This window comes from Stenella coeruleoalba (assembly GCF_951394435.1).
Source record: "Stenella coeruleoalba genome assembly, chromosome: 4".
NCBI lineage: Eukaryota > Metazoa > Chordata > Mammalia > Artiodactyla > Delphinidae > Stenella > Stenella coeruleoalba.
In genome coordinates this window covers 103,638,689-103,655,679 of record NC_137149.1, presented here as the reverse complement: position 1 = coordinate 103,655,679, position 16,991 = coordinate 103,638,689, and the positions used below count along the sequence as shown (strand labels likewise).

Below are 16,991 nucleotides of genomic sequence, written 5' to 3'. Positions count from 1 at the left end.
AATCTGTTTGGGGGAAAGGGAAATAATGAGGCTAGGCCTTGCATTGAGCCTGCCAAAATGAGAGTTTGTGGGATTCGGAGTTTCCTGAAGTACCAAGTGACCTTTGACCATTATCCTTACAGAACACCTGCCATCAAAGCTCTTAATGCCACGGGCCAGGCAAACCTCAGCCTGGAGACGCTCTTTCAGGTAACTTGTGTCACGATGTCCAGCTTTTACCCAGGATGTTTGGTGTCTTTCTCAATAGTGATTTAAAAAAAAAAAAAATTCTTCCGAAATCAAGCAATATTAAAGTAGGTTTTACCTGGTTGAAAACATTTAAAAGGAAAACATTTTCTGAACTTGTAACCATTTAGGTTAAAGTATCATCTTCACCTGAGTTTTTCTGCATGTTAAAAAAAAAAGCATAGTTGTAACGTGTTCATTTGTTTAAAAGAAAAAAAAGGTTTCAAAAGTCTAACTCTGTCACCCCAAGATACACCAAAGTGTTCAGTGGTTATTTTATTCCTATTGATATTCGGCATGTATTTCTCCTACCTTTTAATAGTCTTTTATTTATTATTATTATATTACTGAGGTATAGTTGGCGTACAACGTCATAAATTTCAGGTGTCCAACATAGTGATTTACAATTTTTAAAGGTTATATTCCATTTATAATTATTGTAAGATATTGGCTGTATTTCCTGTGTTGTACCATATAATATATTTGTAGCTAATTTTATACATAGTAGTTTTGTTTTTGGTTTTGGTTTTTTTTCCGCTGCGTTGGGTCTTTGTTGCTATGCACGGGCTTTCTCTAGTTGCGGCGAGCGGGGGCTACCCTTCGTTGTGGTGCGCGGGCTTCTCATTGCAGTGGCTTCTCTTGTTGTGGAGCACAGGCTCTAGGGCACATGGGCTTCAGTAGTTGTGGCACGCAGGCTCAGTAGTTGTGGCTCACAGGCTCTAGAGCGCAGGCTTAGTAGTTGTGGTGCATGGGCTTAGTTGCTCCATGGCATGTGGGATCTTCCTGGACTGGGGCTTGAACCCGTGTCCCCTGCAGTGGCAGGCAGATTCTTAACCACTGCACCACCAGGGAAGTCCCTATACATAGTAGTTTGTATCTCTTAATCCCATACCCCTAATTTGCCCCTCCACTCCTCTTTCTCTCCCACTAGTTTGTTCTCTATATCTGTGAATCTGTTTCTCTTTGCTGTATACATTCATTTGTATTGTTTTTTAGATTCCACATATAAGTGATAGCATACAGCATTTGTCTTTCTGTCTGACTTACTTCACTAAACATATTGCCCTCCAAGTCCATCCATGTTGTGTAAATGGCAAAATTTCATTCTTTTTTGTGGCTGAGTAATATACCATTGTATATGTACACCACATCTTCTTTATCCATTCATCTGTTGATGGATGCTTAGGTTGCTTCTGTATCTTGGCTATTGTGAATAGTGTTGCTATGAACATTGGGGTGCCTGAACCTTTTCAAATTTCTAATCATTTTTAATATGATTTCTCCTGTGCAGGTTTTGTCAGTGTTTCCGGTTTATAACAAGTAAGTGACATGTTAAGCACGTCTGTTCCTACATCACCCTGGCACAGTAGACTCTCCCCTGCACTCTTTGGCTCAGCAGGGATCTGAGGGCTCCCACAGAGCAGGTTTTCTAGGTGCTGTGGCGCCGGCTGTGACAAAACAGACTCTTTGCTCTCCTGGGACCAGCATTCTACTGGCAGGGAGGGACAGATAAACAAATGTAGCAACAGTCAGGTGAGGAGTCCATGGAGAAAAACAAAGGTGAGGAGGATAGAGTGATCTGGAAGGAGCAGGGCATGACATGCTCATCCTAAATCCGTCTGCTAGCTGGGGACCACCTTCGCCGCTTGGGAGCTCCCTAATTTCACTGTTAGTACTAAGCTTTAGATACCTTTGGCTTTCCTTTATCTTCCCGGGGAGTTTCTGCTACCCCCGTGCTCATTTCACAGCTGATTCAGTGCCTAAGGTAATGTTTCTCTTTTAGCCTGTGTCCTTGATAGCAGCATTCTGTGAGCAATGGCTTCTCGGGTCCACAGCCTGGGATGTTACCCACCTCCTTTTTTTTGAGGTGAACCGCTGGGCCGGGCTGCCACTGCCACTACCATAGGAAGCGGTTAGTTAAACTTGAGACGCAGACCCCACCAAACTTGTACAGGAAGCTCTGAAGGTCCGCCGTCACCATCACAGCACGGCTGAATAGGCCAAGAGCCCGCACTTCGTGGCCTCATACCCCTCAAGGTGTTGCCTGATTGCCTTCTCTGTGCCCACGACCGGCTCAGTGAGGTAGGTAGGGCCTAAAATAGAAGAGGTAGCAAGTCATCACAGAGTCTTATCTCCTTCTCTTACCTCCATAAATTACAAAACCCAGCATTTCCTACTTTCTCATCATCCTTCCTTCTTTCTTCAAGGCAAGAATATAAAAAATGATATTCTTCAAGAAATAGCCTAATATGGATAAAACTTGTAAAGGGATTTTTAGTTTCAAATACCCAATTGATTTTTTTCTTTGAAATGATCCTCTTTCACACAAATATAAAACAGTTGTTTTCCTGACGGCCTCTAGATTACCTTTTGTATATTTGGGTGCTCTAAGATTCCTTAGGTACAATGACATTTTCAAAACTGGTGTTACTCTGTTCACTTTGCACTGTAATAGGAATATATCTCTGAATTTTTTTTAAGTATGTCCAGATAAAAAGATTATTGCTAAAAAATTAATTCCATAAACGATATTCTAACAGCTAAAACAGTCTTCTACAGAAAAGCAAATCAGTATTTTCCCACTCTAACAAATGAGCTAGTTGGGTCACAAATGATACCTAGCACTATGCCAGTGAACTAGTTCTTTGAGGGCAGAGAGAGCAAAAACAAAAGACTCCTGATTTGTAGCATTTATTGATTTCCTTGGTGTAAATACTCACCATGGCCTATTTCAAGCTTACAGTTGGCTCATAAACTTCCTGCATATTTAACCATTGACTCTCACCAGCCTGTAGGAGTTAGCTCCAACTCACCATTACCCTTTACAGATGGGCACAATTTTGCCTTTTTAATAATCATTTAAAAAATAGTTAGGGCTTCCCTGGTGGCGCAGTGGTTGAGAGTCCGCCTGCCGATGCAGGGTACACGGGTCCGTGCCCCGGTCTGGGAAGATCCCACATGCCACGGAGTGGCTGGGCCCGTGAGCCATGGCCGCTGAGCCTGCATGTCTGGAGCCTGTGCTCCGCAACAGGAGAGGCCACAACAGTGAGAGGCCCATGTACTGCAAAAAAAAAAAAAAAAAAAAAGTTAACCTATTTTTGTGTTCTTATAGTTTTTTAAATAGTTATATAAATGATCAATATTTCATTTAAAGATTAATAGTATAATCAAATCGTTTTTTAATATTTATTTTAATAAAGCATTTTCCATGCTGTGAACAGCTCTTATAATTTTAAATAGCTGCATCATAACCAATTGAATGTAGTATAATTGGATTAAACATCCTCCAGTTGTTAGTTTTTCCTCTATTAAAACTCTGAAATAAATATATTTGTACATTTCCCCCCTCTTTTTGTATTATTTTCCTTGGCTGAATTCACAGAAGTAGGATTACTGAGTTAAAGGCCATGAATGTTTAAATGGCAAATGTTTTGTCGAAATAGAATTGTCAGAAGTTATAAACAGTTTACCAAGAAGCATTTTTCTTTATTGTATAATTGAAAACCCAACAGGATCTACATTTAAATGATTATCACCAGTGAACCAGAAATAACACAGATCCCTGACTCTCAGGCCTTTTGCATGTAATGATTACCATCAGCTACGTCTGTTCAGTGTGTGAGGCTAATATTTAGAAATGTCTGAACAGAAGCAAGGATCTCTATGCTGCCCCCTTGTGCTGTGCTACAAAATTACAGTCCCCTGCAGTGGAGCTCCATCCTCTGCTGTGGCTATAAGCAGAGACAGTATTAAAACAGTGATGGAGAACAGAATTATGACTAAAGGGCTTCCCTGGTGGTGCAGTGGTTAAGAATCCGCCTGCCAATGCAAGGGACACCGGTTTCAGCCCTGGTCCAGGAAGATCCCACATGCCACGGAGCAACTAAACTCCTGCACCACAAATACTGAGCCTGCACTCTAGAGCCTGCGAGCCACAACTACTGAAGCCCGCACACCTAGAGCCCATGCTTCACAACAAGAGAAGCCACCGCAATGAGAAGCTGGCAACGAAGAGTAGCCCACGCTCGCCGCAACTACAGAAAGCCCGCCCGCAGCAATGAAGACCCAACGCAGCCAAAAATAATACATTTTTTAAAAGTTTAAAAAAGAATTATGACGAAATTAAATAAGCAGCTGAGGTCCTGTTCAGGGAACCTTCGTTCCCCTTGACAAGCTTTGCATGTTCTCATAGTGCTGTCTTCAGCCCAGTGTTTGATTCAGCTGTGGGGTGCCAGTGCCTATTCCTAAACTGCCCCACTCCCAATGCTTTGAGCAGGCATCCCAGCTGGTGTCTGGGGCAAAAGGAAGTCGAAGGGAGTGAAGGGTAGGAGCCTCAGTGTGTATGTGCATGCGTATGTGCATGTGCCCAAGTTATTTGGGTCTCTTGCTCTGCAGAATGTTGAGTAAGTGACATTGTACTTTTCATCCTTAGATCTGGGCCAGTGGACCCCCTGTCTTGATCCCTGAGCTTTCAGGTCCCCACTCTGGCCTTCCTCTGACTCTCCCATGATATAAGGAATCCACTCAGAGTCTGGCCCAAGTACCCAGAACCCTGGAATTCTCGTCCTGAACAGCGCCCAAGCCATTTCCAGGGCCTGCGTGGTCCACTTCCCTGGGTGGTGTTCTCCTGGTGGCGGTGTGCAGCCTTCATGGACGTCCTGTGCCTGGTGGTGGCCAAGGGATGGCTGTTTGCTGGGGGTGGTGCATGAAGCCTAGATGAGCGTCCGCATATGTGCCATTTGTGGGGTAGGCAGAGCAGGACTGCAGGCTAAGGCTAGCTCTCCCTCATTGCCACAGTGTGAAACTCTGGGGAGTCTGAGAATTTTGAACTTGGCCTTCCACAGTGTTGTCAAAATAGGAAAGAACACTTAGTGTGGTTGCTTGAATTATAACTTTTAAATAGCCTGACATAGGTGGGTGTCTGTCTGTATTCTTGTCCTGGGTCCCAGGTATTAGGAAAAGAGCTTGGGATTTTTCTTCCCCTCTTTGGAATATTAGAGAAAATGATGTATATGTTAAAATTCCTCTCATTTTCAGCTACACAATTTATACTACGGTAATGAGTGCTGCCAGCCCAGACAAGTACATGACTAGGATCAGAAACCCGAGTTAAAAGCAGAAGAGCGAATTCACCTATGCTATGAAGGTTTGCTAAAGTTTTTTTTGCGGGGGAGGGCAGCGGTTAGGGATGGGGGAAGGAGGACATAGGCTGGTATTTCTCCTAGAAGATAGTAGCATCCTTAACATTTATACATACGTAATATTTTCTGACAGGCATTGAGTGTATGGTTGTTATTTGTGTCATGTTAATGTCACTCTTAAGTATTTATTTTGAATTGTTCGTATGAAAGCTAGTCTTCTGGTGCTCAGTGCGCTTTGCCCCTGATTAAAACCTGCTTTCAGGGCAAAGCGTTACCTCTTCACTTATGCAGAGGGGCAAATATCTGGTAAGACTTACGTGTCTCCAAAGTCACAGTGAGGCAGGCCCAGCTCCTTTGCAGGATCAGACAGACAATGAAGGACCCAGGACACTCAAAATTTATTTCAGGCATCAGTGAGGCCATAGGTGAGAGGAAAGACATGAGGAAAAAAGCAGGAGTCCCTTCTGCTGTCCCTGAAATCAAATCATCTTGGCAGCCACCTATTGACAGGCCACCTTTTCCTATTGCAGGGATCTCCTGGAGTTTATAAACCTAGCCTGATATTTTGTTCATTCACTTAACGGGGATGTTTAAAATCAGTGTTTAAATTAAGCGCTTTTTTTTCCCTTACAGATGATCTTTTTAAATGAAATTTTTGAAGAGCTGCACTTTAAAAAATAAAGTGAAAAGATTATATTTTATGACCGATACAGGCTCTTTCCTCATTAAACTTTTCAACATTGTGAAGTGGGAGCAGGAGGATGAGTTTGGAGCGTGTTGTGGTAAAGTGGGGTGATAGCTGTCCTCATTCACCTTCCTTCAGGGCTTGCCTTGGCCGTCTCTTAGCTTCTTCTGTTCTGGCTTTAACAACTCAAAGATAATCGGTCTCAGAGGGCGAGCCATATCCTCGGGCTTTATTCCCAGCTTCTCACCATTACTTAACAGCTATTTTGTCATACCTGAGTTTATAAAGAAATGAGCGGGCAAGCCCTCTTTGTTCATTATGAAGTGCTTCTGGAAGAGTCTGCCAAACTTAAATAAAATTAACAACAGTTATTATTAAGCAAAGATGAGTTTAGCAGAGGGAATAGCAGACGAATTACAATTCGGGACAAGCAAACCATGGCGAACCATAGGCAAATCTGAGGAACAAAGGGAAGGTTAGCTTTTATTGGAATCTGGGAGGAAACCGGAGAGTGTTGTTTTGAACAAAAGTTCATTAGAGGAGAACAAGAGTTCAGGGTTGTTGCAGTTTCACATTGGTTGCAAGTGATGGTCCCTTTGCTGTTACTGAGAAATGCAAACGTAAAATAGATAGCTAGTGGGAAGAAGCCGCATAGCCCAGGGAGATTAACTCGGTGCTTTGTGACCACCTAGAGGGGTGGGAGGGAGGGAGACGCAAGAGGGAAGAGATATGGGAACATATGTATATGTATAACTGATTCACTTTGTTATAAAGCAGAAACTAACACACCATTGTAAAGCAATTATACTCCAATAAAGATGTAAAAAAATACAAAATAAATTTTTTTTAAAAATTAAAGAAAACAAATAAACAGCATTGCTCTAGTAACAAACAAAAAAACAAAACTCTTTCTTCCTGCTGGCTAAGTTGAAACCAAGGGTAAGAACTCTCCTTCCGTGGCTTTCCCACTCCATTTAAAATCAAGTGCTTTATCCATTCTCACATTTCTCCTCTTTGATCAAGATCTTTCTCTGAAAGCATAACTGATGCAGTATCAGGTTGATTTTTTTTCTTTTGCTTGAAATATTTTTGTCTGTGTCCCTCATTGCTGGAAAGGACCTTTCCTGGGAGTTTTGTTGGGAAGAAAGAGCAAGTAGCATTTGGAAACCGCAGGGCCACATTTGAGCCACACGGAAGGTACAAGGAGGAGCTCTCAGGCATCTCCCATTCTTAAATTATGTCTTATCGAGGTTCTAAGCCTTGGAGATCATCTCAAAGCACTGAGTTGACATAATACTGTTCGGTGCATCATTTCTGCAGATGTTTGACAGGCAACAGGTACAAAGGGTTTTTTTCTTTTCTTTTTTTTTCTTTTTATATCTTTATTGGAGTATAATTGCTTTACAATGGTGTGTTTCCGCTTTACAACAAAGTGAATCAGTTAAACATATGTTCCCATATCTCTTCCCTCTTGAATCTCCCTCCCTCCCACCCTCCCTATCCCACCCCTCTAGGTGGTCACAAAGCACTGAGCTGATCTCCCTGTGCTATGCGGCTGCTTCCCACTAGCAATCTATTTTACGTTTGGTAGTGTGTATATGTCCACGCCACTCTCTCACTTTGTCACAGCTTACCCTTCCCCCTCCCCATATCCTCAAGTCCATTCTCTAGTAGGTCTGTGTCTTTATTCCCCTCTTACCCCTAGGTTCTTCATGACATTTTTTTTTTCTTAGATTCCGTATATATGTGTTAGCATACGGTATTTGTCTTTCTCTTTCTGACTTACTTCACTCTGTATGACAGACTCTAGGTCTATCCACCTCACTACAAATAACTCAATTTCGTTTCTTTTTATGGCTGAGTAATATTCCATTGTATATATGTGCCACATCTTCTTTATCCATTCATCCGATGATGGACACTTAGGTTGCTTCCATGTCCTGGCTATTGTAAATAGAGCTGCAATGAACATTTTGGTACATGACTCTTTTTGAATTACGGTTTTCTCAGGGTATATGCCCAGTAGTGGGATTGCTGGGTCATATGGTAGTTGTATTTGTAGTTTCTTAAGGAAGCTCCATACTGTTCTCCATAGTGGCTGTACCAATTCACATTCCCACCAACAGTGCAAGAGTGTTCCCTTTTCTCCACACCCTCTCCAGCATTTATTGTTTCTAGATTTTTTAATGATGGCCATGCTGACCGGTGTGAGATGATATCTCATTGTAGTTTTGATTTGCATTTCTCTAATGATTAATGATGTTGAGCATGCTTTCATGTGTTTGTTGGCAGTCTGTATATCTTCGTTGGAGAAGTGTCTATTTAGGTCTTCTGCCCATTTTAGGATTGGGTTTTTTTTTTTTTTTTTTTAATTGAGCTGCATGAGCTGCTTGTAAATTTTGGAGATTAATCCTTTGTCAGTTGCTTCATTTGCAAATATTTTCTCCCATTCTGAGGGTTGTCTTTTGGTCTTGTTTATGGTTTCCTTTGCTGTGCAAAAGCTTTGAAGTTTCATTAGGTCCCATTTGTTTATTTTTGTTTTTATTTCCATTTCTCTAGGAGGTGGGTCAAAAAGGATCTTGCTGTGATTTATGTCAGAGTGTTCTGCCTATGTTTTCCTCTAAGAGTTTGATAATTTCTGGCCTTACATTTAGGTCTTTAATCCATTTTGAGCTTATTTTTGTGTATGGTGTTAGGGAGTGATCTAATCTCATACTTTTACATGTACCTGTCCAGTTTTCCCAGCACCACTTATTGAAGAGGCTGTCCTTTCTCCAGTGTACATTCCTGCCTCCTTTATCAAAGATAAGGTGACCATATGTGTGTGGGTTTATCTCTGGGCTTTCTGTCCTGTTCCATTGATCTATCTTTCTGTTTTGGTACCATTACCATACTGTCTTGATTACTGTAGCTTTGTAGTGTAGTCTGAAGTCAGGGAGCCTGATTCTTCCAGCTCCATTTTTCGTTCTCAAGATTGCTTTGGCTATTCGGGGTCTTTTGTGTTTCCATACAAATTGTGAAATTTTTTGTTCTAGTTCTGTGAAAAATGCCAGTGGTAGTTTGATAGGGATTGCATTGAATCTGTAGATTGCTTTGGGTAGTAGAGTGATTTTCACAATGTTGATTCTTCCAATCCAAGAACATGGTATATCTCTCCATGTATTTGTATCATCTTTAATTTCTTTCATCACTGTCTTATAATTTTCTGCATACAGGTCTTTTGTCTCCTTAAGTAGGTTTATTCCTAGATATTTTATTCTTTCTGTTGCAATGGTAAATGGGAGTGTTTTCTTAATTTCACTTTCAGATTTTTCATCATTAGTGTATATGAATGCCAGAGGTTTCTGTGCATTAATTTTGTATCCTGCTACTTTACCAAATTCATTGATTAGCTCTAGTAGTTTTCTGGTAGCATCTTTAGGATTCTCTATGTATAGTATCATGTCATCTGCAAACAGTGACAGCTTTACTTCTTCTTTTCCGATTTGGATTCCTTTTATTTCCGTTTGTTCTCTGATTGCTGTGGCTAAAACTTCCAAAACTATGTTGAATAAGTGTGGTGAGAGTGGGCAACCTTGTCTTGTTCCTGATCTTAGTGGAAGTGGTTTCAGTTTTTCACCATTGAGGACGATGGTGGCTGTGGGTTTGTCATATATGGCCTTTATTATGTTGAGGAAAGTTCCCTCTATGCCTACTTTCTGCAGGGTTTTTATCATAAATGGGTGGTGAATTTTGTCGAAAACTATCTCTGCATCTATTGAGATGATCATATGGTTTTTCTCCTTCAATTTGTTAATATGGTGTATCATGTTGATTGATTTGCATATATTGAAGAATCCTTGCATCCCTGGGATAAATCCCACTAGATCACAGTGTATGATCCTTTTAATGTGCTGTTGGATTCTGTTTGCTAGTATTTTGTTGAGGATTTTTGCATCTATCTGAATCAGTGTTATTGGCCTGTAGTTTTCTTTCTTTGTGACATCTTTGTCTGGTTTTGGTATCAGGGTGATGGTGGCCTCGTAGAATGAGTTTGGGAGTGTTCCTCCCTCTGCTATATTTTGGAAGAGTTTGAGAAGGTTAGGTGTTAGCTCTCCTCTAAATGTTTGATAGAATTCACCTGTGAAGCCATCTGGTCCTGGGCTTTTGTTTGTGGGAAGATTTTTAATCAGAGTTTCAATTTCAGTGCTTGTGATTGGTCTGTTCATATTTTCTGTTTCTTCCTGATTCAGTCTTGGCAGGTTGTGCATTTCTAAGAATTTGTCCATTTCTTCCAGGTTGTCCATTTTATTGGCATAGAGTTGCTTGTAGTAATCTCTCATGATCTTTTGTATGTCTGCAGTGTCAGTTGTTACTTCTCCTTTTTCATTTCTAATTCTATTGATTTGAGTCTTCTCCCTTATTTTCTTGATGAGTCTGGCTAATGGTTTATCAATTTTGTTTATCTTTTCAAAGAAGCAGCTTTTAGTTTTATTGATTTTTGCTATTGTTTCCTTCATTTCTTTTTCATTTATTTCTGATCTGATCTTTATGATTTCTTTCCTTCTGCTAACTTTGGGGTTTTTTTTGTTCTTCTTTCTCTAATTGCTTTAGGTGTAAGGTTAGGTTGTTTATTTGAGATGTTTCTTGTTTCTTAAGGTAGGATTGTATTGCTATAAATTTCCCTCTTAGAACTGCTTTTGCTGCATCCCATAGGTTTTGGGTCGTCGTGTCTCCATTGTCATTTGTTTCTAGGTATTTTTTGATTTCCTCTCTGATTTCTTCAGTGATCACTTCGTTATTAAGTAGTATATTGTTTAGCCCCCATGTGTTTGTATTTTTTACAGGTCTTTTCCTGTAATTGATATCTAGTCTCATAGCGTTGTGGTCGGAAAAGATACTTGATACAACTTCAATTTTCTTAAATTTACCAAGGCTTGATTTGTGACCCAAGATACGATCTATCCTGGAGAATGTTCCATGAGCACTTGAGAAAAATGTGTATTCTGTTGTTTTTGGATGGAATGTCCTATAAATATCAATTAAGTCCATCTTGTTTAATGTATCATTTAAAGCTTGTGTTTCCTTATTTATATTCATTTTGGATCATCTTTCCATTGGTGAAACTAGGGTGTTAGATTGTGTTACTGTCAATTTCCCCTTTTATGGCTGTTAGTATTTGCCTTATGTATTGAGGTGCTCCTGTGTTGGGTGCATAAATGTTTACAATTGTTATATCTTCTTCTTGGATCGATCCCTTGATCAGTATGTAGTGTCCTTCTTTGTCTCTTGTAATAGTCTTTATTTTAAAGTCTATTTTGTCTGATATGAGAATTGCTACTCCAGCTTTCTTTTGATTTCCATTTGCATGGGATATCTTTTTCCATCCCCTCACTTTCAGTCTGTATATGTCCCTAGGTCTGAAGTGGGTTTCTTGTAGACAGCATATATATGGGTCTTGTTTTTGTATCCATTCAGCCAGTCTGTGTCTTTTGGTGGGAGCATTTAATCCATTGACATTTAAGGTAATTATTGATACGTACGTTCCTATTCCCATTTTCTTCATTGTTCTGGGTTTGTTATTGTAGGTCTTTTCCTTCTCTTGTGTTTCTTGCCTAGAGACGTTCCTTTAGCATTTGTTGTAAAGCTGGTTTGGTGGTGCTGAACTCTCTCAGCTTTTGCTTGTCTGTAAAGGTTTTAATTTCTCCATCAAATCTGAATGAGATCCTTGCTGGGTAGAGTAATCTTGGTTGTAGGTTTTTCTCCTTCATTACTTTATATATGTCCTGCCATTCCCTTCTGGCTTGCAGTTTCTGCTCAAAGATTAGCTGTTAACCTTATGGGGATTCCCTTGTGTGTTATTTGTTATTTTTCCCTTGCTGCTTTTAATATGTTTTCTTTGTATTTAATTTTTGACAGTTTAATATTTGTCTTAGCGTGTTTCTCCTTGGATTTATCCTGTATGGGACTCTCTGTGCTTCCTGGACTTGATTAACTATTTCCTTTCCCATATTAGAGAAGTTTTCCTCTATAATCTCTTCAGATATTTTCTCAGTCACTTTATTTTTCTCTTCTTCTTCTGGGACCCCTATAATTCGAATGTTGGTGCATTTAATGTTGTGCCAGAGGTCTCTGAATCTGTCCTCAGTTCTTTTCAGTCTTTTTTCTTTATTCTGCTCTGCAGTAGTTATTTCCACTCTTTTATCTTCCAGGTCACTTATCCATTCTTCTGCCTCAGTTATTCTGCTATTGCTCCCTTCTAGAGTATTTTTAATTTCATTTATTGTGTTGTTCTTCATTATTTGTTTCATCTTTAGTTCTTCTAGGTCCTTATTAAATGTTTCTTGCATTTTCTCTATTCTATTTCCAAGATTTTGGATTATCTTTACTATCGTTATTCTGAATTCTTTTTCAGGTAGAATGCCTATTTCCTCTTCATTTGTTAGGTCTGGTGGGTTTTTATCTTGTTCCTTCATCTGCTGTGTGTTTTTCTGTCTTCTCATTTTGCTTATCTTACTGTGTTTGGGATCTCCTTTTTGCAGGCTGCAGGTTTGTAGTTCCCGTTGTTTTTGGTGTCTGTCCCTAGTGGCTAAAGTTGGTTCAGTGGGTTGTGTAGGCTTTGTGGTGGAGGGGAGTAGTGCCTGTGTTCTGGTGGATGAGGCTGGATCTTGTCTTTCTGGTGGGCAGGTCCATGTCTGGTGGTGTGTTTTGGGGTGTCTGTGGCCTTATGATTTTAGGCAGCCTCTCTGCTAATGGGTGGGGTTGTGTTTCTGTCTTGCTAGTTGTTTGGCATAGGGTGTCCAGCACTGTAGCTTGCTGGTCATTGAGTGAAGCTGGGTGTTGGTGTTGAGATGGAGATTTCTGGGAGATTTTCACCATTTGATATTACATGGAGCTGGGAGGTCTCTTGTGGACCAGTGTTCTGAAGTTGGCTCTCCCACCTCAGAGGCAGAGCCCTGACTCCTGGCTGCAGCACCAAGAGCCTTTCATCCACACGGCTCAGAATCAAAGGGAGAAAAAGTAGAAAGAAAGAAAGGAGGGAAGGGAGGGAGGGAGAAAGGAAGGGAGGGAAAGAAAGAAAAAGAAAGAGAAAGAAAGAAAGGATAAAAAAATAAAGTAAGGTAAAATAAAATAAAGTTATTAAAATAAAGAATAAAAAATAATCATTAAGAAAAAAATTTTTTTTAAAAGTAAAGAAAAAAAAAAGGACGGACAGAACCCTAGGACAAATGGTGAAAGTAAAGCTATACAGACAAAATCTCACACAGAAGCATACACATACACACTCACAAAAAGAGAAAAAGGGGAAAAAATAATAAATCATGCTCTCAAAGCCCACCTCCTCAATTTGGGATGATTCGTCGTCTATTCATGTATTCCACAGATGCAGGGTACATCAAGTTGATTGTGGAGCTTTAATTCGCTGCTCTTGAGGCTGGGAGAGATTTCCCTTTCTCTTCTTTGTCTGCACAGCTCCCAGGGCTCAGCTTTGGATTTGGCCCCGCCTTTGAGTGTAGGTCGCTGGAGGGCGTCTCTTCTTAGCTCAGACAGGACTGGGTTAAAGGAGCAGCTGCTTCGGGGGCTCTGGCTCATTCAGGCCGTGGGGAGGGAGGGGTACAGATGCGGGGCGAGCCTGCGGCAGCAGAGGCAGGCAGGACGTTGCACCAGCCTGAGGCACACCGTGCGTTCTCTCGGGGAAGTTGTCCCTGGTTCCCGGGACCCTGGCAGTGGCGGGCTGTACAGGCTCCCGGGAGGGGAGGTGTGGAGAGTGACCTGTGCTCGCACACAGGCTTCTTGGTGGCGGCAGCAGCAGCCCTGGCGTCTCATGCCTGTCTCTGGGGTCCGTGCTGATAGCCGTGGCTCGCACCCGTCTCTGGAGCTCCTTTAAGCAGCACTCTTAATCCCCTCTCCTCCGGTACAAAGTTTTAAAATGATTATACAAGTCAAAATTAAAAGTAATATGACAAATCCAGTTTGTATAATTGTCCTAAAGATTGAAGGACCATGGGGAATCAGTTGAAACTTGTAATCAGTGTACCTGTTCCCTGATTTTATGTAATTGAGTTTCTCCTAGCCCCAAAGGAAATTATCCATGTGCAACAAGTTGTTCTTGCTGCCAGCATATACTACCTTGTTCTGCTAAGAGTTAGCTAAGGGCAATTTGTCTAATACCACCTTAGCTAAGGAATTGTGGAATTAATTAAAGAAACCTCAGCTAAAATTGGAGCGGAGGAAGACCTGAAGGGGGAGTCCCCCGAACAGTGCATCATCGATTACTCCAAACAGGAAGAGATATGCGCCTATATCTCAGACAGGAAGGTGTTGCCTACTCTACTATCCAGCAGGAAGAAGAAAACTCGCCGTCTGATGACAGCCCAGCCAATCAGACTGTAGCTGCCCAACCAATGAGAAGCCTCCATACTTTGGACCCCTAGCCTCCTCCAGTGAACACTTTCATTATTACAGTCCATCCCAACTCCCTTTTTTCCCTATGAAAGCAAACTCCTCTTTCCTCTTTTCTGGATTCGCCTGTGGTCTGCGATAGTTTGCATATCCTGAATTGTAATTCCTGTGGCTATTCCCAAATAAACTTGCTTTTGCTGGCGAGACAACTGGCTCTTCTATTACTAAAGTTGACGGAATCTAAGCCTGTTGTTGGGTAGCTATTGCTTTAGGGGTGGAATCAGCTGTGTAACCTAGGGTAATGGATAGATTTCTAATCATGTGCTCATTGATGTGTACTCCAAACCAGGAAAGGAGGAAAGATCTGCCAAGGAGACAGACCCAGAGTCATGGACCCTGTTGGGCAGTTAACAGTAGGTTCTTTGAAGTGGGTTTAAGGGGTTGGCCCAGAGATTGGTTTCAGATCAGTTATGAATGGATAATGGAACAACTGGATATCCTAATGAGAATTGTCCTCCCATTCGCCAACTGTCCAGACATTTATAAGCCCAGGGATGATGCCCTCGTTCACAAACGAAGATGAAACCGGATGAGCACAGAGGACTCCAGCTGAAGTGGCATTGTTCAGTGGTGAATTTGTGGGAATGGAGCTATTGGCATTCGTCAACCGGGGTCAGTGATGTTTTGAGAGCATTTGGAGAGGATTCCTCCAAGCCGAGAAGTCCATTCTCTAACGTGATGGCACAGGGTAATTGGGTTTAAGGTGTTTTGGGGACAAAGACTATGAAAGTAAGGGCGTGAGTGGGGTGATTGTAGTAGCGTAATTTTAAGTTTATCGGGAGTGGTACCATCATTGCTACAGTCAGTGGGGGTGTTCAGGATGAAACGGCGTCGGGAGGGATGCTGACAGAAGTTTCACTCTGGACTTAACATTGAGGGGAAATGGAGTGAAATTAGCAGTGGCATTAGGGACAAATGAAAAATTGGTCACAGGATGGACTAGAGAGTTACTGCTGTTGTGTACAGATTTGAGTTTCTGGTGGCAAACCCAACCATCAGATGTTTCCCTCTGTTGCAAACAGATTCAGAAGTGCAGGGAAGATCATTGTCTTTCCAAGAAAGAAAGGGGGGAAATAAGGTAAGAAACAATGGGGAAAAGGTATACAGGCCTGGTCTGGTCATCTTGGGAAAGCTGTCTTCTTTATCTGTCATCTGTTTCAATTCCTGGAAACCTTTACTTTTAGGTCATCAGTTGGTACACAGGTCCAGTCAGGGTTTGGTGCTTTCTTTAGATGTGATACATGATCTGAGAGTCTGTTTCCTGGATCTTGGCAGTACGCGGACTGGTTAACAACAGTTGGTAAGGGCCCTTCCACCAAGGTTAGAGGGATGTCTTTGAAGATGTCTCTTCCAGGAGACGAAATCTGTAGGTTGTAAGGGACGATGCTGAAGACCTTTGTCTCCCAGGAGCATGCTGTGAAAAGATTGTTCTACTAAGTCATGGTTATTTTCAACAGAAACAATGAAGTCTTTAAAATATTCAAGTATATACTCTCTTATTAGCTGTAGATCAAAAGAAGCAGGAGCTAGCAGCATTGAGAATCCTCTGATTATCTCAAAGTGTGAGAGTTTATGGGTTGCAAAAAGGGTAGATAAACCTAAGATTTAGAAGGACCAGTGGCAGTGACTTTGGCCAGGGTGTTTGAAGAGTCTCTACAAATTTTGTCGATACACTCTTAATGGTGCCATTCGTGTGTTCGACTGGCCCTGGGGATTTTGGCTGGTAAGCACAGGGAAAGTGTTGTAGAACTGGCCAGACAGCACAGACTTGTCCAAGCACCTGGCTGGTGAAGTGAATTCCCCAGTCACCATGAAGTTAGAGGTGGGGTTCGCTGGGTAGGGATAATTTTTTTTAATGGCTTTTTTCTTTTTTTTAATTTTATTTTTGGCTGTGTTGAGTCTTTGTTGCTGTGTGCAGGCTATTCTCTGGTTGCAGCGAGCGGGGGCTACTCTTCGTTGCGGTGTGCAGGCTTCTCATTGTGGTGTCTTCTCCTGTTTCGGAGCATGGGCTCCAGGCATGCGGGCTTCAGTAGTTGTGGCACTTGGGCTCAGTAGTTGTGGCTCGCGGGCTCTAGAGCGCAGGCTCAGTAGTTGTGGCGCACGGGCTTAGTTGCTCCGCGGCATGTGGGATCTTCCCAGACCAGGGATTGAACCATGTCCCCTGCATTGGCAGGTGGATTCTTAACCACTGCGCTACCAGGGAGGCCAGGGATAATCTTTTCTAATAGAATTTTAGCCACAGGAGAGGCAGTGGCCCATCTACGAGGGAAAGCTTCAGATCAGTGAGAAAATATACAACCATTGCCAAAACATATTTATATCCATGAGATGGGGGAAGCTGTAGGAAATCCGTTGCCAAACCTCAAATGGTCTATTGGGTAATTTAAAGTTGTGGGGTGGTGTGGATAGGTTCCCCAGCATTGTATTTTGGATGCATGTGGTAAATAAAGTGCTTTTAGTGGCTTTATTAATATTTTCCCACCAGTACTGATTCATAA

At 41.7% G+C, this 16,991-nt stretch overlaps 1 protein-coding gene across 7 annotated transcripts in view; it reads left to right on the top strand.

The window, feature by feature from the left end:
- The window catches only part of NAAA (N-acylethanolamine acid amidase), a 52,960-nt gene that overhangs the window by 15,625 nt on the left and 20,344 nt on the right, over nucleotides 1-16,991 (top strand). For 2 of the 7 annotated variants that reach the window (XR_013827930.1, XM_079919246.1), the window contains exons 8-10: nucleotides 123-189; nucleotides 1,517-1,545; nucleotides 5,263-5,371. Coding sequence is in view for 5 of the 7 variants with exons in the window: in XM_079919246.1 (XP_079775372.1) it covers nucleotides 123-189; nucleotides 1,517-1,545; nucleotides 5,263-5,338 (172 nt within the window). In the remaining 2 variants the exon portion in view is untranslated. Of the gene's footprint in view, nucleotides 1-122; nucleotides 190-1,516; nucleotides 1,546-5,262; nucleotides 5,372-5,999; nucleotides 6,073-14,316; nucleotides 14,606-16,991 lie in introns of those variants that run through there. The other 5 variants (XM_079919249.1, XM_079919248.1, XM_079919247.1 and 2 more) reach the window with 5 other exon arrangements.